This window comes from Lepidothrix coronata, unplaced genomic scaffold (assembly GCF_001604755.1).
Source record: "Lepidothrix coronata isolate B3197 unplaced genomic scaffold, Lepidothrix_coronata-1.0 Scaffold63, whole genome shotgun sequence".
NCBI lineage: Eukaryota > Metazoa > Chordata > Aves > Passeriformes > Pipridae > Lepidothrix > Lepidothrix coronata.
In genome coordinates, this window is record NW_016690243.1 from 822,376 (window position 1) to 842,305 (window position 19,930).

General features: G+C 41.8%; 1 protein-coding gene across 1 annotated transcript; it reads right to left on the reverse strand.

The window, feature by feature from the left end:
- Window positions 1-206: 206 nt before the first annotated feature.
- CAV1 (caveolin 1) lies at window positions 207-19,709 on the reverse strand. The gene is made up of 3 exons (XM_017817913.1): window positions 19,584-19,709; window positions 18,623-18,787; window positions 207-2,522 (listed from the first exon to the last, which is right to left on the reverse strand). The coding sequence occupies exons 1-3, from the start codon at window positions 19,611-19,613 to the stop codon at window positions 2,181-2,183; spliced, it is 537 nt and encodes a 178-aa protein (XP_017673402.1). The 5' UTR covers window positions 19,614-19,709; the 3' UTR covers window positions 207-2,180.
- Window positions 19,710-19,930: the final 221 nt, after the last annotated feature.

A 19,930-nucleotide genomic window follows, 5' to 3' on the forward strand; every position in this document is an offset into this window, starting at 1 on the left:
TATTGTGCAATAAAACCATAGAAAAAAACTGTCCTGTCACAAGTTAGGTCTTTGCACAGCTGAATAAAAGCTGTCATTCCCCTATTTCCATACATTAAATGCTTCAGCTAGTGAGCTTTTATTAGGAAAAATCCTGTTTCGACTGGACTGACAAAGAAAGCTTTGACCAATGTTTGTCCACAAGGAAAAAGAAGTCAGACAGGAGCTATCATTAAGCATCTTTTTATTGTAGTCTTTAATGTACATGCAGAATTTAAAAAAATGTGCCAGTTATATCTGTAAGCGTATAACAATAATGTAAATGTTTGGATCAGCAATGTATTTAGATTAGGGACTAAGAATCTAAGTGAACAGACATCTTTCAGGATACACAGTTTGTATCGTAAATCAAGGTTTCTTTCAGAGTGATTTTCCTCATAAAAAGATAAAATATTTCTTGTTTACAATCTTGCTTGTTTTTAATACTGAAAAAATCTATAACAGTACACTCTTCATTATGTACATAGAAAAACATACCAGTGTCTGTTTTAAATGCAAATAGTAGTTAATAGTTTTGTAAATTTTTTTGTGCACCCTCTCTCCCCTTCCCTCTTCCCTCCCCCTTAAAAAAATGCAGCATTTCCTAAAGTTTTCAATGCTTTGGCAGAAATAGAACCGAAGGCTCTCCCATGTTAGGTAAAGCAGTATGTGAAATATCAGCGCTAAATAATAAAGCTATAGGTGTACCAGACAGCTCCATGTTCATCCCAAGGGCCAAATCTTGCACACCTGGAGGGCAAGAACTGGTTGCTGGAGATTGCAGCTGGAGCAGGCTCAGGCCCCAGCTTGCTTTACAATAAAGCTGATTAGCCTCACGACTATTTTTACAAATGCTTCACACACACCAATGAGGATGCAGAGAGCATCTCTGAACACAGTACTATCATGAGGGCAAAAAGCTCTTGCAGGTCACAGCATCAAAACATGTTGCAAAGGCTCTGCTACAGAGGCCTTCCACTTTGCAACACGGTAGTTTCACACAACACCCTCTAAGACTTCCTGGCAGGTCAGCTAAAAAAAAATGAACAAACCAACACACAAATGCGAAGATTCTAAACCATCTCTTGTGATGGATAAGTTTAAACTCAGCAAAGCATCCTGAAAACAATCTACATGCTAGTGGCAGGCTGACTTCTGCTGATAGGGAAGTTTTGAAAGATGATGGAAAAGTTTCTCTCAGGGGCAGCTCCTCCCTGGCCTCCTGTGGCTTGTTTGGCACACCTTCATTTTTCTTGAAACTCAAGATTATCTTTGGCATACCTGCGATATGCATTTGTAAGAATACTTTGCAAAAATACCCCAGAAGCCTATGACATAAGCACCTAAATGGTCGCTAAGGGATGTGTCATAAGTCATAGTCAGGAAAACATTTCCATTATAACCAGTTTTAGAGCTCTCAACTGCAGTTTGCTTCTACAATCCTAGCAAAGACTGAGAAACAACTAGATGCAAACTTCCAAGAGAGAATGAGACAGAAAGGCACCCACCGAAGCTTTTACATGTCGAGGTTTACAGCCTGATAAAGTGTTAAATTTTCAGGACATACACTAGTGCAGTAATATGTTTACTTAACTAATTTATTCATAGTGCACAATATCTGACCATGACTGTAAATAGCTGCAGTCAACTGACAATCCAATTGAAAAAGAACATTCTGCTAAAACCTGCCAGCTGGTCACGTTCATTCTGCTGCGATAGCTCTGCACTCTTTGGCCACAATAAAATGAATGGCTTTATAGTGTTGGAAAGCATTTTTGTCATTCTTCAGTATCACTGTGGATTTATCTCACAAGGAATGAAGGGTAAGATAAAAAGGCATCCAACAACACTTCAATCTCTGAATTGAACGTCCAGCAAAATGATATGCAGCTGGCTTGGAAGAATAGCCATTTAAGGTTAGTTTGAAATGCAGACTGGAGAGGAAAAAAAAAAAAAGGAAAAAGAAAGGAAAAAAAAAGGCAAGTAGTCCAGTAAGAATAAACAGTAGAAAAAGAAACTGAGCAAGTGATTCTTTGTTTTGGGCCAGTATATCCACCACCAGTTGCTGTATGTTGCTTTGGGAAACATGAAACTGGCACCAAAACACTCCAAACAACACAAAAACCCCCTTCCTAGGCTGATGGCTCTCTTTGACATGTCCCTCAAATCTCCTTCCGTACTGTGAATCGGATGCTGCTGAACATTTTGCCTACAGCCTCGAACAGTGGGTCGCAGAATGTGTGGATGCAGATCGAATAGACGCGGCTAATGCACTGGATCTCAATCAGGTAGCTCCGTATGCACGGGACCACTGCCCAGATGTGCAGGAAGGACAAAATGGCAAAGTAGATGCCCCAGATGAGAGCCATAGGAATACCAAAGATTGCTGACAGTAAACGATAAAACCAGTATTTCGTTACAGTGAAGGTGGTAAAACTGGCCTTCCAAATCCCATCAAAGCTGTGTGTTCCCTCTGGCTCAGCAATCACATCTTCAAAATCGATCTGCAGCAAAGAACACAAAGTCAGGTCAGTCAGACATTTGCATCAAGGGTGTATTCCAGAAACACCTTTCCTAGAGAGCTATAGTCCCCTGCAACAAAACACTAAAGCATGTGCTTCTTACATCCCAACATGGTTTCAACCCATTATAACACATTATTTAAGTAATGAATCTTCAGTAACTATTTTTTTCCATTGACTAGCAGAGAGACTCAATGATTAGCTCTAAATTAGACATCTAACTTCTAGATGGGAGTTTTTCACAAAGCCGAATATATTTTCTTCATCTCCTACATCCCTAAGGTATGCAGTGCCTTTAGTCTACTTGAGGGACAAACCAGGTGAGTAGAATCATCATGCTTTCATTGCCTAACTCATTCACATCTTTATGAATGGAGTCACTACTTTGACTTTTTACACACCTCAAGCACGTATCAATAAAATCTGTTTTATTCATCCAAATTTTGCCATCTTTCCATTGCTGAATGTTGGCAGTGAATAAACAGTGAGGCTAGCTATTTAAATACATACTTTGAAACAGGCATAGATAGTTCCTAGTAGACTGAGAAACAAAATTATGGACTTAGACATGGATCAGGTGGAGCTCCTCTTTAGTCCTAAAGTGCTAGGGAACTCTTTCATCTTACTAAATATGAGAAGGCTACTCACATTAGAGTTATTTTGTTCTAGCCTATGCTATTTATGTGACAACTCTGTTCATGAAAGACATAGTCAGGCTAACATGTTAATATTTAGAAGGAACACACTCTTCCATGTATTTTGTAGTTTTGACTATTCAAAAAGTCACTGAAGGAAGCAGTGCATTCCAAAAGGCATATTTTAGCACTCTCTGTTGAAATACTGAGCTGTTCAGGAAGCTTAATTGTCATAACATTTCTATTAGAAAATTAACAGAATTGCAATGATGGTTCAGCTCCGTGTCACACAGATGTGTTTGATATAACCCACAGTACAGGATATTTAATTTAGTTAGCTCAACCAATTGTATAGATACTGCATTCAGCAGGAAAGAGAACATCACAACACTATTCATCTGCAAGAAACTAAATGACTGTTTAAATCAGATGAAAAAAAAAAGAATTTGCATTTCTGGGACTGGATCCCAAAGTGAGATGATAACGCTGCTGAAAGTGAAGATTTACAGGAGCAGGGTAAGTATGATATGGGCCAGCAGCCTCAGAAACTTGTGCAATAGTACCTTAGCACTCTGGAAGCAGATGAATATACACACACGCAGTGTAAGTATTGCTTATACTATGGGAAAAAGCTCCCTATCACTTCTTTTAATCTGAAATATACAAAATAACTGGAAAGCACTCCTTCTCTCCTGCTGAAGTTTTATCACCTCCAAACATAAGTTACTAACAAAGGGAAAAATACTACAAAACCACAGGACTTTCTTGCTTCTTAAACAAAAAAAACATAATTCCAAGCAAAAGTGCACAGTCTAGGTGCAATCTTACATGAAGGGCTCAAAAGTCCTTGGGAGAAAATTTCTGAATCATCTGTGATATCAAATATCTTGAATGCCTAACATCAGGCTGGCTTAACTGGACATATTATTGTGCCTAAACATTACTTTCTCTGCCAGTTCTTCTCTCTAGACATCATGTAATGCAAACTATTAACCTCCTCTTTGTCTGCTACTCTGAAGGAGGTTCTAGTGGTCTGAAAGTCATTCTTTGGGATAGGAATTCATCGTCATCACCATCACCATCACAATCACACCTAAAGATAGCATTTGAGTTGAAATTCCACCTACGCAGAAACCAATGTGAGACTCTGCAGTGGTGCAGTACCCAAGGAACACAGGTCATCTCTACATGCTTGTCTGTAACAGCAAGAAGGGCCAAAAGTTTGACTGGACTTTCTGAAACTGAATAGCATAATTTTAAGTAATAGCTACAAAATGAGAAAATTAAAAGAGTTTGAATAATGGTTCTGTTCTGTAAAAGTTCTACATGTATGCAATAACCTCTGCTTTTCTAGGTTAATTAATTTTTGGTAGAAATCTTGGAAAACAGGTTCCTTGAAAGCAGTCTAAAGACAGTGTAGGAAGATCTCTACATTCACTGCTCAGTGACGACATGAAATTGGAAATTATTTGGGCTCTGTAATTTCAATGCGTGCAAGACTGAAGCTCTTGTGGAAATAGCTCTGATTTTGGGGAAGGCATCACAGGCAACAACATGCTCTCTGTTTTCTTTGTGGGGTTATTAGATATAAATGCGCATCTCTGGAGAGTAAACAACAGACAAAAATTAGCTTTATGAAGTACGTTGACCATCATAAGACATTAAAAGTTAGCTGAAGTATAATAAAATAGAGCAAGAAACTTTTCCAGATGTATTGTGATCTTTTTACTAAATGAAAAACACAGATGTCCTTGTATCAATCACAGGATTTTAGGACTACATCATGAAAGAAAAAAGGAAAGGTTGTAGATGTATACATGGAGAAGTCATTATTACCAATGACGGCATTTTGTCTTACATTTATTCCCACTCCTGCCCCTCCAGATGATCTCAAGATCTGTACATTGTCCACTGAAATCAATCTCATTAAACTGAGTACACAAGCTGGGAAAATGTATGCCTGAGTTTATGGAGCACAAATATTTTCTTTTTGGAATACATAAGTAAGCATATTTATAGAATCTGTTTCTGCCGCTATTCAAAAGCAAACTTTTCATGGTAGCCCACATCCCATGTTAGTTCATTTTCAAATGAATGGGTGTTCTTGGCTTATCATCAACATTTGCCTTGCAATCAGATAATAAAAATATGCAGATGATGGCAAAATCCAGGATGATTACAGCAAAGAAAATTGCTTCTCAAAAAATATTACTACATAAAAACTATATGGTTGAAAATAGATCTAATTTCTAAAATTTATGACAATTTATTGCATGCTTCACACCAGCTGATGTTGTGATCCTTGGCAAAGGCAGCATAGCCAATCCCAGAAGTTCAGAGTATTGAGGGCTAGTCAGTGTCATACCTAAAGTCTTTTTATTCAGTTCAGTTGTGGTAGACTCCACCTTTTATTTTTTCAACTCATTGGTAAGGGAAATATTAAATCTCAGAAGGAAAACAAGTTTGCATTGAGTTCCATGGGACTTTTCATGGTTATATCTTTAATCTAGGTAAGTGGGACCTATTTTTATCAGAAAAGCATTTTTTGGCATGCAAAAAGAAACCATGGGTTAAAGTGAATTTTCTAGAACTTTTAAAATATACAGTAAGACTGGTCCATAATTTGATTCCTTTCAAAATAATCCATTGTAATGAATGTTTTACTGGAAATGGAAGCCAATAAACTCATTGGTTTTCAAATCAAATAGTAAACTTTCTGTAACTGCAATTCTCAGTAACTAATAATGTTACCCTGTTGTCTTCAGCAAAATGTCCATGGAGTTAATCCTGGGGAGCTGACAGAAAAATCATGCCATATAACATTTCCAGATGGACAGCCCTGTCTTCATTTCAGAAGATGCCGCTAATATTAGAACATTTATGACATATCTTTGGTCAGGATTTCCCAGCTCAAGTCATACACAGTTATCCTAAAAGTACTCAGGGGTAAATCTGCCTGTAAGAAAATAGCAAATACTCATGCCACCAATAATTATCATGGTGACTTTCTTGGAGTAATTTCAACAACTCTCAGAATGTTTCTACCAATGCACAGAAGCTGAATAGATGGCTCTGTAGGAACCATGGCTGATATAACACTACTATGCCTTTCCCATTTTATTATTCCTCAAGTCCCATGTTCCACATTACTCTAGTTTGAATAAGGGAACCTGTGAGTGAAAAGACAGAAAAACAGCCTGACAACTCAAAAGACTCTTAGCTGAATACAGTGTTAAAATGAAGTTATCTCCCTGAAAGCCGTAAGAACATTATGAAACTACACACACGTCAAGAAAGTCCAGCTATGCCTGGCACGCGAACCTCTGCAGTGCTGTCCAAAACCAGACTCGCCTGCAGCAACGTCTAAATAAAGACAGACAAGGAGTTGAGGTAATCTAGGCTCTTCTACTTCTCATCTGCTAACAGATTATACAGAGATGCACTGGCTGGGAAATGATCTAATTATTTCACTGTTCAAGCAGTACAGATAAGTCCTTATGCTGCAGGAACTGAGATATCACTCAGATTCTTCCTGCACTAAACCACTCCCATGAAGGATCCTACTTTTAACTCCTAGGGATTAGTCCTCCACAGGCAGCAGGAAGAACAGGTGACTGGATGCATTTTGCCTTGCTATGGGTTACATTTACATCACTCAGGTTACTTACTCGCTCCTCAGTCACTCCTATTACTCTCCTCTGATTTTTAGTTCAGTAGCACTCAATGATGGTGAGTGTCATCAGACTGATAATGGGAGTCCAACTGAACTAAGTAAAAATAGGACTGATAGATGAATGAAGTGGCCAGAAATAGAACGCTGCAGAAGAAAGACACTCATTCTGGAAACGAATCTAACTGGTTTGCAAGGATAACACACCTTTTTGGGGGTATTGTTCTCAAGGCCACATTTGCCAAAGCATCACATACATGTAGATCCGTGAAGAACTCAGTTTTATCTACATATAGGCATGCTTAGGTTAGGCACAGGTCTTGTGTAGTAGATTGCATGTTCAGTGTGTAGTTTGTTCCTCCAGAGCTATCAGGGTGTGCTCTAAAATTACATTGAGGTTGTTGATAAGCTAATGAAAATATAGGCACGTTCTCTTGTGACAAGGAGAGAAGTACAGGAAATTTGTTTTGACCCTCTAAAGGATGGTAATAACTTGCTATAGCCTTCTGTTTCAGCCTAAACTATTAAACATTATCAACTCCTGTACCATGCCTACAATATGCTTCCTGACTTCAGCTATTCTTTGTTTCCTACTATTCAGTTTGGCAAAGCCAGGTTTTACGTTGCTTGAAGCTTTTGTCTTATTCTGCTATGAGAATCAACACAGCTTCTTTTGCTCTGTATATGTTTATCAGGAAATTAAGGAACCTGTTTTGATTCTAAAATAGATTTATTTACAAGAGAGGGAAACAGTATGGGATTTATTTACAAGATTTTTTACAAGAAAGGGAAAAAGTCTGTTTAAGGAAAAGAATTACTAATTAAAAAAGCTTAATGGTGTTATCATCTGACTCAAGAATATATGTCTTATGTACGAAATCAATTGACATTCTGACCTTACCATTGTAAATCTCTATGCATCAAAACCTGGCAGGCTGGAAAGGCGTGTTAAATGCCAACCTCAAATCACCTACTTACCAGTTGTGGTTTTCCTCAAAAGTTTGTTCTCTGAGGTACATAATACCCATTACATAGAAAAAATTACTGTGCTAGGTCTATCAGAAAAAAAATTATTAAGACCATGAGCATTAGGCTTTGATCTACACTTCTGTGATTGTAACTATAATCAAATCTTCGTGTGTGGTTGCTGCATGCTGACACTGTGCTCACAGTATGCAGTTTGCATTGCCAGGCACCACCCCTACTCCACTTAAGAGGAACCCAAACAAGCGGTGAGGGTGCCTACATTTTTGAGTGCCATCAATGTATTTTGGAGTCAGTAAAAGGTTGCTTAGATCGTTACTGGATATCTCTTGATTGATCACTATTATCTCCAGTCAGGGAAACCACTTAAATACGTGCACAACCTGAAAAATGTGAACTGTCCTGCTGAGGTCAATATGCTTACACCCTCTGTCAGATCAGGGTTAAAGTCTAGTCTGAATGTATACAAGGAAGAGTCATAAGCTAGTTTTCTTTATTTTTTTTGCACAGACTGTGGAAACTGTATTTACTGCTTATCCTGGGCTGTTTTTAAACAGGTTTTCCCTGCTTCCAAGACTGTAAATTTAATATTGTTTCACCGTATTATATTGTGTCCTTATAAGACTTGAAGCAGATATGGTATTTTTACAAATGTAATTTGTAAAAATCCCCAATGTATTCAATGTCCTTTAAAGAAGCAATCAACAGAAGAAAATATATGAAATATCACAAAATGACATGCCTTTCTATGGCATGAGTCACATCTGGGCTGTGACGTTCAGGATAGGTGCAACACTACTAACACTGAAGAAGGCCATGGTGTGTATTATTAAAAATAAGAAAATACATGAGCATACGAGATCATTATTAGCTTTTGTACTTCCACATACTATTTGAAACTTAAAAATTTCCAGTTACAGTGCCTGGAGAAGAAAGGCATCACATCATCTGAACAAAAACCCCAAGCAATAAACTCACAACCTTTCTGTTAAATCAGTGATACAAGCTAAACGTCTACGTGTTTCCTTGATTCTCTGGAATACCATATTTCCACATATACTGAAGCTTGTCTTCCAGACAACTGCCACAGTTTATCAGAAAATGATGAAAAAGTTTGTACTATTTCTACTGAATCCACAGGAAAGAGGATGGGGAGGTGTTGAGACTTAAAGGAGTAAAGCTGCTCTTCTCCCTTCTCTTCTTCTCCCTTCTCTTCTCCCTTCTCTTCTCCCTTCTCCTGAGACATCAGGAGACTCATTCACCCTTTAAAGAGTACTGTTAATCAACATCTGGCAAATGTTTACTTGTAGTTATGTAGAGAAGCTGAAAACAGGGAGCTTTGTGATTCCTAGATGAGATACTTCCTCCCTAATCAGGTTTTGACAGCAAACATTAGGTGCTTTCAGGTGTTTAGTAAAGCCAAAACTCATTCTATTCCACAGTATTTATATAAACCTCAGGCTACAGCATGAGTGACTACAAAACAGGAACACCTAGCAGTGTTCAGCTCCATTCAAGACATCACCTTGACTCTTGGCATTGGTGGCAAGCATCTAACAAGGGAACCCCAGGAGTCCCTCCAAGCAGGGCTGCAGCAAGCTTGGGCTTTGCCTGTCAATCTTGAACTTTGTTTTCAGAGCACACATCTTCTGGGGACTGGCCAGATCACCAGATACAACAGTTCCTCTTTTGAAAATAATAAAAATAAATAAATAAATGAAAAATAAAAATAATAAATAAATTAAAAAAAAAAAGGCCATGACTGCAGATGGCTAGGACCAGAGCTCTTATGTGAGGCTGATTAAGTGCAGAAAAATGACAACAAGTACTTCCAAAGTGAATGAAAGCCTAAACAAGCAAGCAGAACTGTTGCACCCCAGTTACTGGCTCAAATTGACCAATGACTTTGCCTTACATTCCCTGTGTCCCTGTGCCCGCTTTCCACAATACAGCAAGAAAAGTGTTCTGCTGGCAGATCTCTTAATGGAAATAGTGAATTTTTCCTGAGTGCTATAGAGTATGCCAGAAAAGCAAACAATGCTTGACAAACAAGATATTCAAGTTAGAAAGCAGGATAGAAGGACTGAACTCTTCCAGCCAAGCAAGAAAACCAGTCTGGTCAGGAGTGATTCCTACTGCATGCATAACAAAATTCTCAAATGGATTATGAAAAGTTTTTAAATGATACCATGACTTAGAAAAAGGTGACTGCAGATCATCATTTCACAAAACTGAAAATCAATGAAAATAGCCAAAAATTAATTTGCTACTAATTACTGAGTGAACAACCTCCTGCTCCCTGCCCAATTACTGATTACATACCAGAAGAGCCCCGGTGATGGGCTTTGTTTTATCAGATGGGCAGGCTCATCAAAATGTGCAGAAGTACTTGTGAGAAAAATGCAACTGATACCAACGGGCCAGCACTGTAACAATCAGCTGTTCTCCAGAGATCTATTCCTGAAGCACTTGCCTGTTTTGTCTCAATACAGCCTGGCAGAACAAAAGACTATCATCTTCAAGGAGAGATCTGCACTCTTCTACAACACATCAGAACTTCCTGTGCAGGTGGGGATATCATGTCAGCGAGTTCCTTGAAAAATATCTTGATGTTGCTTGAGTAAGCAGTTAGAAAATAAAATTACTGTTTTCCTCCCTGGAAACTGGGCTGCTGGGAGGTTATTGCAGTTTTCCCTAACAGAAACTCCTAAGAAGTTTTCTTTGTTTCATTATTTGTTTCATGTTTCACAGTTCCCTGTTCAATACAGCTAGTTTAGCAAAGAACCTTGCTACATATATGTACGTCCACATATGTCTGTCAATCTGTATGTTTAAAGAGGTATATTCGTCAACATAAACACCAGTGTGAAATTTTGACTACATTAACATAATGGGAATTTTTTTACTTATTTCAGTGGAGTCTGGAGTTAAGCAGAATCCAAAAACTTTAATAAAAGCAAAGACATTCTGGAAACGGATTTTATATTTTACACTATATTTTATTTAATAAACATAAATATGGTATATTTATATTTTATTGTTGTATGCTATTAAGGTAATAAAGTGCTATTAAGTATAACTTTTTGGAACTTGGTGTAGCTTCATCCCTCCTAAATTTAGGCACTAATGGGAAATGGAAATATAGAGATCTCAGACTCCTTTAACTGTGCATGGAGAGAGACAGGGACCTTTGGGGGTTGTTTTAGATCTGGAAACCATTTTTTCCTCTTTATTGTTTGTAAAGGGATTCTAAGGGAGGGAGACTCTTGACTACGTATACTACCCATAAACACATTGCAGTTAACTGCTGCAATTCTTTTTTGCAAATCTCTATCACTTGTTTTCACCTTTTACCTCATTTCTACCAGAACATGCTTATTGCTGACAGTGTGCAGTGATGCCCAGCTGCCCCTCCGTTCCTTTAAAAAACAATTTGCCCTGACATTCATCCTGTTAGAAGGTTGTCTTTCTTATGCAAGATCTTAAGTTACCGATCCCTAATTATGAGATAATTACTTCTTTAGCATTTCAGAAAAATCAAGATATCATTATTCTACAGTTCTGCTCTTTGTTTATGAGATGGGATTGAGTGCATGCTGATGCCACAAAGCTGTGTAGTGCAGTTGACACGCTGGAGGGAAGGGATGTCATCCAGTGGGACCTGGATGAGCTTGAGAGGTGGTCTCATGTAACTTCATGAAGTTCAACAAGGCCAAGTGCAAGTTCCCGCACCTGGTTGAGGGCAATCCCAAGCATAAATACAGGCTGGGCGGAAGATGGACTGAGAACAGCCCTGCAGAGAAAGACTTGGGGGTGTTGGTTGATGAGATGCTCAATAAGACCCAGCAATGTGCACTTGCAATCCAGAAAGCCACCAGCACTCTGGGCTGCGTCAAAAGTGTGACCAGTAGGTCAAGGAAGGTGATTCTCCCACTCTGCTCTCATGAGACCCCAGCTGGAGTGCTGCACCCAGCTCTGGGACCTCCAAGATAAGAATGTGGACCTCTTGGAGGAAGCCCAGAGGAGGGCCACAAAGACGATCTGAGGGCTGGAGCACCTCTCCTATGAAGACAGGAGAAACTCAGGATTGTTCTGCCTTGAGAAGGGAAGGGTTCAGGGAGACCACTGAGCACTTTCAGTACATAAAGCAGGCTTACAAGACAGCTGGAGCGCATGTAGTGACAGAACAAGGGGGAATGGCTTCAAACTGAAAGAGTGTAAGTTTAGATTATATAATAAAAAGAAATTAATAAGTGAGGCACTGGAACAGGTTTCCCAGAGGTTGTGGATGTCCCATGACTGGAAATGTTCAAGGCCAGGTTAGATGGGGCTTTGAGCAACTTGATCTAGTGGGTTGCATCCCAGCCCATGGCAGGGAAGTTGGAACCAGATGATCTTTAAGGTCTCTTCCAGCCCAAACCATTCTATATTTCTACGATACATGAACTTGGACTTCAGAGAACAACAGATGACTTTACAACTGATATCTACAGGAGATACTAACCTGATCTTGAGGGGAAACTGATTATTTTTTGTAGCATTTCTTTGAATTTCAAGAAGAGATTTCAAAGTTGACAGAGAAAGTGTTGCAATCCATCTAGGAGACTCCCTTACGCTTTTTTGAAAATGTGAATATAAATTCAGTACAGCAGGAATTTGGACAGAGAATGTGATGCTTTCACCTTCAGCTGTGAGAGTGTCTTCTCACTTATCTATGAAGCTGAATTTATCAGTTCCTATTTATTTGAAAATAAAGTATGTGGGCCAAATAAATAAAAGACTAGGGAAAAACCCTACCCGTGTACAGCCCAGTTCCTTTATCTTGAATAAAATCGTGTTTTATCACATGCTCATTAGAGTGGGGATTGTGGTACTGAAAATATTTGTTCTTTCGAATGTTAATCTGATAACATAATTTCTGATAAGAATGATATTGCATGAAATTCAAAGTTTGTTTTGAAACTAGCAAAAGACATTTTCATAAGAAATCTGTCAGGAAAATATAAAGAGACTAGTAGGGTTAAACCTGCCTTCTCAATAAATCAAACAAAATTAAATGGCGTAAACTCTCTTTCATGTTCAAAGTCCAAGATGGGTTTTATTACTGTCATTTGCCTGGAAAAGAAAAGAGAGATGGTAGTTCTGGATCAAAAAGCTCATAAAATCGATTACTGATGTACACTTCATCCTGCTGTTTGTTTATTACAAGGGTATTTGAGAGCTGTGGGAAATACAAACTTATCTTAGTTTAGAACTATATCTGTCTTCAGTTCTCCAGAGATCACAAGTGTTACAGAATCACCCAAGTTCATTTCTTCTTTCTGTTGCCTAAAATACAACAAAGATCAAATTTCCTCACTGGGGACCTCATGGGCAGACCACTCTACTGTACAAATTACACCTCTTCTCCCGGGAGAGTTTTGTATTTCAATATTTTTGTTTGTTTGTTTTAGATATCCATAACCTATGCAAGAGAAGATGGTGTTTTTATCCACATAATGGGCTAAAAACTTTACAATTAATTCAAATTGTTCTTAAAATTTTCAAACCTAATCTGAATTCTGATGAAGCTAACAGAACTGAAAAATATTACTCTTCTCTGAATCTGAGATAATGTTCAATAAATTCTAACAAAAGGAACAGCCATGCTGAATTGTTGGCTCTCTGTCCTCATGGACATCAAATGAACATTTTCCTATGGAGTTATGAGTAATGTTCATCATGCTAAGCAAGAACGCTGTGCATAAGGCTTTAATAACACCATGAGTTTAAGTACAAACACATTTTTTTGAGAAAGAAGCTTTCATTAGGACAGATGCCATTATTAGCTGTAATCTTACGGACATTTTGAAATTCCATGTCTCGGAACTCCGAATTGAAGTCCAAGAAAAGTGTTTTTGAGAACTTGCAAAACCTCGCTCAATCCTCATATAAACTGGCATTCATAATGATGCTGACTTTTTAATCTCTCACTCCTAGACTAGCCTTGGAAGAAAAATTTGAAACAGAATTGGATCATGTGGGTAGCCAAAATCAAACATCTGAATTTTCTTGCATTTTAAATCTAAACCCCATAGCCTGTTAATAGGAGAAAAAGTTAGAGAATAATTACATTTAAACGCAGCTATGTACAAGTAAGGTGTCATGTCTAAGCTACATGTATCAGCAATTGAGAGAAACATGCCCTTTGAGAGCACTGTTTGTTCCATTCTATGGTTAGGGCTAAACTCTGTGATGTGAATCTGCCTCCAGAGGCATCTCACTTCAATCACTGCCAACTGCAAGCACCCAGATGACAAGCTTGGATTAGAACACACACACACACACACACATTTGCATGTCTATATATTTATACATTTATATATTTATGTGGTTATATTTAAAATTATATATCTATTTTCTCAGGATTTTAACAATACCTAAAACCAAAGAAAAAGGCTCTGCATTAAATTTCACTTAATTGTGTCAGAAATAGCATCCTGTTGAGCTCTGCTTTTCTCTCATTTTACTATGTTGAAGAGCAGAACTGTGTTCCTCTCATGTTGACGCCTGTTGTCACATCCGAATGACAGCCCTCAACACCTTAGCCTTCCCATCCAAAAAGAGCAGGGGATGACACCTGCTTTCCTTCCAGGAGGTTCTCAGGTGTAGGGATGGGAAGTGCTTTGCCCAGTCATCTCTCTGTGCATCTTACATTTTTTTTCACTGCAACAGGGAGAAACCTTCATTGTGAAAGATTAAATAAAATGGCAAACTGCTTTTCAAAAACCCTCTCTTTTCATTAAAAAGAGGCAGAAATTGTAAATGGCTTTAAAATGGCTGAGTAATAGTTTCCTCCCTAATGACTACATAAGGGTATTATGGTATTTGTCAACATCTGACTAAAAATTCCAGACTTTTCCTTGCAGTGAGCTGAATTGTCCTTAACTGCATTAGTTTTAAGTGGAATGCATGAATACATAACTGTTTAAAACTTTGTACAAAGGCTCTGCATCCTCACATCTGTAGCCAAGTACTGGATTTTTTTTTCCCAGAGCAAAAAGGACTCCTATATAACAAACAGTGGACAGACACCACTTGTTTAAAAGAAAATAATAAATATGTTCTAGATGGTAGACGAGGCACAGGCCTTTCTTCCTAGCACATAACTGTAGGAAAAAAACCGTAATCTGGCTGCAGATGTGACTGCACATTTGGTCCTCACTAGTCCCAAAGGAGTAGACTTTTCAGGGTTGGCTGCAAGCTCCATCCCCATCCTGAGCAAGGAAGTTACTGAGAAGAGCAATATGTGGGAGAACTGGCTCTCTCCTCTGTGTCTTTCAAATTCAGTAAACTCTGTGCAGACTTGACCACAGATACTTTGAGAAACTTTGGACTCCAGAGTTGGAAGGCTGCAATTTATCCATACTCTGGAAAACACAAATATTGTGTTGGAAAACAAGAAGAGCAAAGGATGAACTTCAGGCATCTTCATGTGAGTGCTGGGTTATTGGGGAACAAATGAGGAAAAAAACCCCAGCAATCAGTTTTCTACCCTGTTTGTTGCATCTCATCACACACAAATAAAATGCAGGATACAAGTCCAAGGGTAAAATTGCCCAGTGAAGGACACATGAAACAGATACAACTGTGATGCAAACCAGCTGTATCACCAGCAGTACTCCCAGAGAGCTACCAGGTGCACAGAGGCTGTTTCTCCTTTGCCTGATTTTGTCCTTGCCTCCTCCCTGATTAGCCACCTTCACAAGCCAGTGCCTGAAGGAAAGGGACCACTAGTACAAGTTCTCCTGCTGTCAAGGTGATGCACGAGGGCAGTTGTAGGAAGAAGAAACTTGTTCCTTTCTGGTCCCTACTGAAGGAATTGGAACAGGAAGGAAATTCTGGTGATTTTCACTAGATCGTGCTTCCTCCAGCACAGAGTCGCCAACTTCATTGTCTGCATACCTCAGGTTCTGTAAGGCCTCATTCACATCCCTCTCTTAACAGAAATCCAGTCATTTGCCCCAGTTTTCTGGAATCCTCTGAGCTATTAGCTTCTACTTGGTAGCTAATCTGAAGACAAACCATAAGCAAAGTCACCAACAACTTTGGTGTAAAGCTGCTCCATGCATCTAGTTTTTATAAGAGGGTCTGGATCAGGTTTCTTCCCCTTGCCTGGATCCCAACCCTATTGCTGCCTGCACTATGCATCTGCTGCAGGGGAAGCTGTGCAGATGCTTTGTGTTGCAAATCAAGGGAACATGTCTCCTGCTTCTCACAAGAGAAGGTTATTTTTAAAATGTGCTATGGGAAGTATTTGAATGCAGACAACACTGAGGCCTTTTAGAGAGCTGCTTACAGAGCAGATTCCTCATTCTCTGTCTAATCATTTCTATTTCAGGGCTGACCGATTTGTCCCCAGTTTCCATGCTATTGTGCCTCATAGTCAAGTAGCAAGAAATGCATAAAATACTGGGTAAAAAGCAGAGGGTCCTGAAACTAGAAAAATGTAACCGCTCAAAACAAAACTAAGCTCAGCCTGAACCACACTTCTGGCTTTACAGCACTCCTGAACATCTTTTTTTCTGATTTCCAGTACCTGACTAAGACTGGGGACTCATTCTGTTATAGAAGTATATCTTTTATACTCTGCCTGGATGACTTACAGCTGAAGTTCAAAAGGCAGATGCATGACTGAAGGGGACCACAGACCGATGGCTAAGACAGGAACAGAATCTGTGTAACTTCACCCCAACCCAAGCCTGTCCCCTAGGTACTGGGTCTGAATTTTATTGCTACATCTGACAGATGAATCTGAACACAGTGTCCAAATGAGCGCAAATTGTGGCAAAATTCTTCCCTCTACTCTTCAGGTTGGACCTATCTGTGATACACTTACAAAAAGCAAAGTTATTCTTATTTATCCTCATAACAGAAAAGATTGCTTTACAATGCCATTTTTTACAAAACCTGCTGGTTTTATCATGCAAAATGGATCCTGTCTGGTAAACATCAAATTCATTTTGGTATATTGCCGTGTCTTGATGTGACTACGTTCCCTACCAGGAGCTCACTTGTTGACACAGAGGCAATACTGGTATTCTGGCTGTTTGCTGTTTTTCAATGAATGTGTTGGTCCACAATTGTTTCAATAGGACTAACTGAAAAGCTAGCTTTTCCCACTCCTATAATTCTTATTTTCCAAGTTTCTTTTAGAAGACTGAATGTAACAAACTTCCTTAATCCTTGCCCCTGTGGGAGGCAGAGAGGGCAGGATGGGCTTTGTATGCTTCAGTTTAAGTTCAGTAGGGTTTTTTGCTGTCAGTGGTCTCCCTATTTTCCCAGTAGGATCTTTCTTTCATGAGTTAAGTTTGTGGACACCAGGATTGTGACTTGCCTGGGGGCTATGACTCATCCTCAGAAGGTTTGGTTGCTTTGGGGACTTCTGTTGGTGTACGAAATAAGCCATGATGCAGTCTCCTTCATCAGCTCTTTCATTCCCTGTCTACTGAGCTGCTCCTTCATGGTTAGAAGAAAAAAGAACTGCTCTCTTCCTTTTAAAATCACCCATTTTAGTGGAAGTTTTGTACCAAGATGAATTTTTCTAAACAAGTAACAACTTCATGCCTTTTCTTTCTATACAGCAAAGCTGACAATGGCTCCTTAAAGGTATAGACTGCTTTGAAGAGTAATTCTTAGCATTGATCCAGCATGATGGTTAGTCATATCCAGCACCTTCAAATTGTGTTGAAGTCTGGAATTTGAGGTTACTGGGGACCTTGCTAAACTGTCTGCACATAGCATGAATAATTTTACAGATACACATTCAGGAACCAGAGTCTAACTTCTTGATTCTCTAGAAACAATACAATATTTCTCTTTATAAATAACGGGTCTTCATGACCAAGAAACATGGCGAACTGTACACACTCTGACACTGCTGGACACTAAACAACCCAGTTAGTGGCTTAGTCATCCACTACGACAGGGCAGCTCCCATTTTTCCTAGGGTCTGACAAGTCCAGATGACAGCATCCTCAATTTTCACATGCACAGTGTAAAGTTTGTCTGCTAAGAGGAAAATTAAGCTCTGATTTTTCTGACCAAAGTGACTTCAAGCAAAAGTCTCCATCGACCCTGACCTGTGAAGATAGTCAAACTGATTTATAAACCCAAACAAAAAAATCTAGACAAGGACACAGTTAGATTTTGCTTAGCCTTCTTCCCTTTATCAGCTTTTGAAGGATACAAATCCAAACGACCACCAGGACCTCTGATTTTGCACCCACCAGGCTTAGGGAAAGCAATCCGGTTTGTGCCATCTCCCTGCCCTGCCTCTGTGCGTGCTTCGGGGAAGGAAAACCCTTCTGACGATGTTACACAAGGTCACATAACTCATCCCCCTGCTCCCTCGGCCCCGGGCGGGACGTCCTGGCTGCGGAGCTGAGTGCCGGCACACACCGCGGCGGGAGCCACCCCGCTCCCCGGCGGGCGCTGCGAGCGCAGCCCGGTGCGCCCCGGCGGGAGAACGCGGACAGCCCGCGGCAGGGGAGTCCCGCACCGCACTGGAGCGACGAGCTCCGGCGGGCTGCTCTGCCTGCTGCCCGCCTCTCTCCGGCTGTCTGCCCCCTTTCTTTGAAAAAAAAAACCAAACCAAACCAAAACCTAAACTATATATAATCAGCCCCTGGCCCGTTCCTTCTTGCAGCAGGTGGAAGGATGCGATTAGCTGCTGCCGCCCCAACAGTACCCACGTACCTTGCTTCCGCAGGACCTGGCATCGCCCCCCGCCCCGTCCCGCCTCGGCCCCTCACCTTAACCACGTCGTCGTTGAGGTGCTTAGGGTCTCGGTTGACCAGGTCGATCTCTTTGGTGTGCACGTCGTGCACTGCCTTTTCGCTCAGCTCATCTGCCATCATCTTGTTGTTGGGCTTGTAGATGTTGCCCTGCTCCCGGACGGGCGCCGTGTACAAAAAGCCCTGCGGGAAGGAAAGGGAGTGCGGGCGGGATGGGAGAGCCCAGCTGAAGCAGGGAGGGCAGGGCCGGTCCGCTCCGCGCAGGGGGGGCGGGCTGGGGGAGGCGGCCCCGCTCCCGCGGGCGGCAGTATCCTGGCAGCGGGAAGGCCCTCGCCCAGCTATTTAACCGTGGCCGCGGGGCGCACACCACACCCCCGCGGTGCCAGGCACGGCTCCCGCCGCCAGGCGGCTCCGGTCCCGCACCACCCGCACCCGGCCAGCGGCGTTCCCTCAGGGCGGAGCGAGCCCCCTCTCTGCGGGGAGGGCGCTCCCGCGGCCCCCGCGGGCACAGCTGAGAGCGGCCGGGGATCCCCGCGCAGCGCCCTCCCCACGCTGCCCTCGCCATACCGCCCTCGCCGCGCTGACTGGAGCACGGCGCCCTCACCGTACTGTCCTCACTACACTGACCCCACGGCATTGCCCTCCACGCAGAGCCATCACTGTGCCCCCTCCATCCCGGCGCACCCGCCGTAGTGCCCTCCATGTAGCACCCTCCATATACCGCCTCCATATACCGCCCTCCACGGACTCCAGCAGCCCCCGTCCCCCCGTCCCGCGGGGGACAAGCCCCTCGGCTCCCACTGTCCCTGCCCGCAGGTGCCCGGCTGTCCGCCCTCCTGCCGCCCAGCCGCCTGGGCCCTGCTCCTCCGACGGGTCGAGGAGCTTGGGGGCCGAGCCGCTGCAGGTACTCGGCAGCGACGGCGGCGGCGGGCGGGAGGGCAACGGAGAAGCATCCTGGCCCCATCCCCGGCGGTCCTACCTCCGAGTCTACGTATTTGGTGCCGGACATGCTGCCGCGGGCTGCTGACGGCTCTGCCGCGAGTGACTCTGCCCTGTGACTTGTAGGACCGGACGCAGGAAGATCCCGCTCAGCGGAGCAGCCGGCCGGGGGAGGTAGCTGCGAGGAGAGGGCTGGCCGGTGGCCAGGGCGGCTCCCTGACTCCGGCTGGGGTGGATGACAGCCGCGATACGGCCCCGCACACAGCAGGGCAGCCGGGAGCTGCCGGGGGTGGGAGGAGAAAGTAGCCCTGCCCCGGCAACCTGGGAGCTGGTGGTCCCGGTCCCGGATGCTTGGGCCACGCTTGCAGAGACAGGGACACTACCGGG

Excerpts from the sequence above, each read along its gene's own strand:
- CAV1 (XM_017817913.1), bottom strand. The coding sequence starts at position 19,613 with ATGTCCGGCACCAAATACGTAGACTCGGAG. Across the intron at positions 18,788-19,583 it reads CCAAATACGTAGACTCGGAG|GGCTTTTTGTACACGGCGCC; the intron begins GTAGGACCGCCG and ends TCCTTCCCGCAG. Across the intron at positions 2,523-18,622 it reads TCAACGACGACGTGGTTAAG|ATCGATTTTGAAGATGTGAT; the intron begins GTGAGGGGCCGA and ends TCTTTGCTGCAG.